Source organism: Sander vitreus, chromosome 10, assembly GCF_031162955.1.
Source record: "Sander vitreus isolate 19-12246 chromosome 10, sanVit1, whole genome shotgun sequence".
Taxonomy (NCBI): domain Eukaryota; kingdom Metazoa; phylum Chordata; class Actinopteri; order Perciformes; family Percidae; genus Sander; species Sander vitreus.
The window spans coordinates 14968874-14970915 of NC_135864.1; the positions used below are offsets into that span (position 1 = coordinate 14968874).

The following is a 2042-nucleotide window of genomic DNA, read 5'->3' on the forward strand; positions in this document are numbered from 1 at the left end:
AAGTAGGATCTGAATTATTCCACACCACTGATACTTTCAACACAGTATGCGAAATGGTACAGAGCTGAATCCTATTCAGTCTGTGCACTTTATTCTAAATATGTGATACATAAAAGAAAAAGGATAATGCTAAGATAAATCCACAAAAATGGACTGCTGCTATTTCTTTCATTAAATATCGGATATGCTACTTTCACCTCTTCAGGACTCTAAAACTCCTTCAAAATAAACAATCTAAGAAGGAAAAATCCCTCTTTAGTTGAGTTTTAGGTTATAACCAGTGGTGAAGTTCCACGGATAAAGTAGCCTAGTTTAAAGTTTATTTAAAGGACTCACAAGAAAAAACGTTTGTAACCATTATATTATGTTATTTGGATCATTCCAGTAGGCTCTTTTTGGACCCCCTTCAGTGACCCATAAGGACCACACATTGAGAAGCTATATCATACATCATATGGACTTACTTGTGTCGGTGCGGAGGGGCAGCATGTCAATCCTTTGCACCTCTTTGGCATAATAGTCCTCTTCGCTGCTCTCGCGCTCGCACGCGGACTCGGCCAGACGCGCGCGCTCCTTCAGCAACTCCCGCGTGCTGTTGTAGAGCAGCATGACCTCCGGGGGCACCGAGCCAGGCGGCGGGGCCTCGTCCTTCTCCGGCGGGCTGCGGATGCGGAGCTTACTCAAGATCTGTCCGCGGACCGCTTCGATGCGCCGGGACTTCTGCGCGTCCAGATTGATGGAGTGGCACGTGTTGAACCCTTCCACCAGCAACACACCGGAGAACCGGAGCAGAAGCAGCAGCAGCGAGAGGCGGAGGAGCCACATTGTCCGGGGAGGAGACGGAGGGACAGAGATTCTCTGAACGGCCGTGGAGAAAATCCAGCTGAAACTGTTGTGGTCAGTGTGGGAGACTGTCACTAAAGCGGAGTCTCAAAAACCAAGAACGAAGAAATATGTGCGTAAAGTGGTTTAAAACATAAAACTGAGGGTTAAACCAATGTCTCCAAAACTATTGGACAAAACAAAAAACAATATCCAGTTCTAACAGACTATTTTGGTCAAAACCACTTTCTGTGGAAAGAAAAAAACACATCTGCTGACTTCACACTTAATCTGCTAAGGTTATTTTATAACATTGTTCACACACGCGCCTGCATATTTTAACACCAGACACATAAAGACGCATAGCCATTTATTCTTTAGAGTCTACATTTAAATTGTTAAAGTAAAAAACAACAACAAGCGGATCCGTACAACTGCTTCCACACGCCAAATGACATCACACTACAACCAAGCGCCACTGCAAAAACCTCACATTTGGTGATTGGAAGTTTGGCTTACACTTGAATTCCAATCGAAAAGCTCCGGGTTTGTCCCGTGCCGGCGCGTGCGCACTTTCTGCGTGTAAAAGTGAAGATATTTAATTACAGTTAATTAACCGATAAATTAATTTTATCCGTCTCCATTTTCCGTCGTCCATCCTCAGATAATTCAACAGCTTTCAGGAGAAAAGAGTCATCACAGGAGCTCAGCCCATGTCGCAAATCCTCCAAACAAAAACCTGAGCTGCTCACTTTATCTGAAGCAGCGCGGCTCCCGTGCTTTCACCTCCGAAACACCCATCTGTGGAGCAAAAACTGGCCCATACCCGCTTCCAGAAAATCTAGTTACAGCTTTAAAAAACACACCCAATGAGGTCCTCTCATTCCCCGCTATATGTAAACAGAAAGCAGTCTGCACTAAAACGTAGGAGGATACTGTTGATTTATGTTGGAAAAACCATGGTGGGCCTGTTAATCCCCCTCATATAAACATCAAAACACGGAAAAAGTCAGACGACATAAAAAGACATGACGCAGAAAAATATATGAAAGAAGTCCTTGTGCTGTGAATTCAAAAAAGAGAAAACTTCACAGTAAATTACAGATCCCCGGTTTAAATGAGCTCCAGCCTGAAAGCTCTGCTGAAAACACTGAGACCTGCTGCATGATGTGACTCCATTATTCTGCAGATCCTCTGAGAGAAATGCTCAGACAGAAGGA

General features: G+C 44.2%; 1 protein-coding gene across 1 annotated transcript in view; it reads right to left on the reverse strand.

The window, feature by feature from the left end:
• tgfb5 (transforming growth factor, beta 5) overlaps nucleotides 1-2042 on the reverse strand; it is a 9229-nt gene extending 7187 nt beyond the window's left edge. The window contains exon 1 of the mRNA XM_078260463.1: nucleotides 465-2042. Coding sequence (XP_078116589.1) covers nucleotides 465-825 — 361 coding nt within the window. The 5' untranslated portion in view covers nucleotides 826-2042. The remainder of the gene's footprint in view (nucleotides 1-464) is intronic.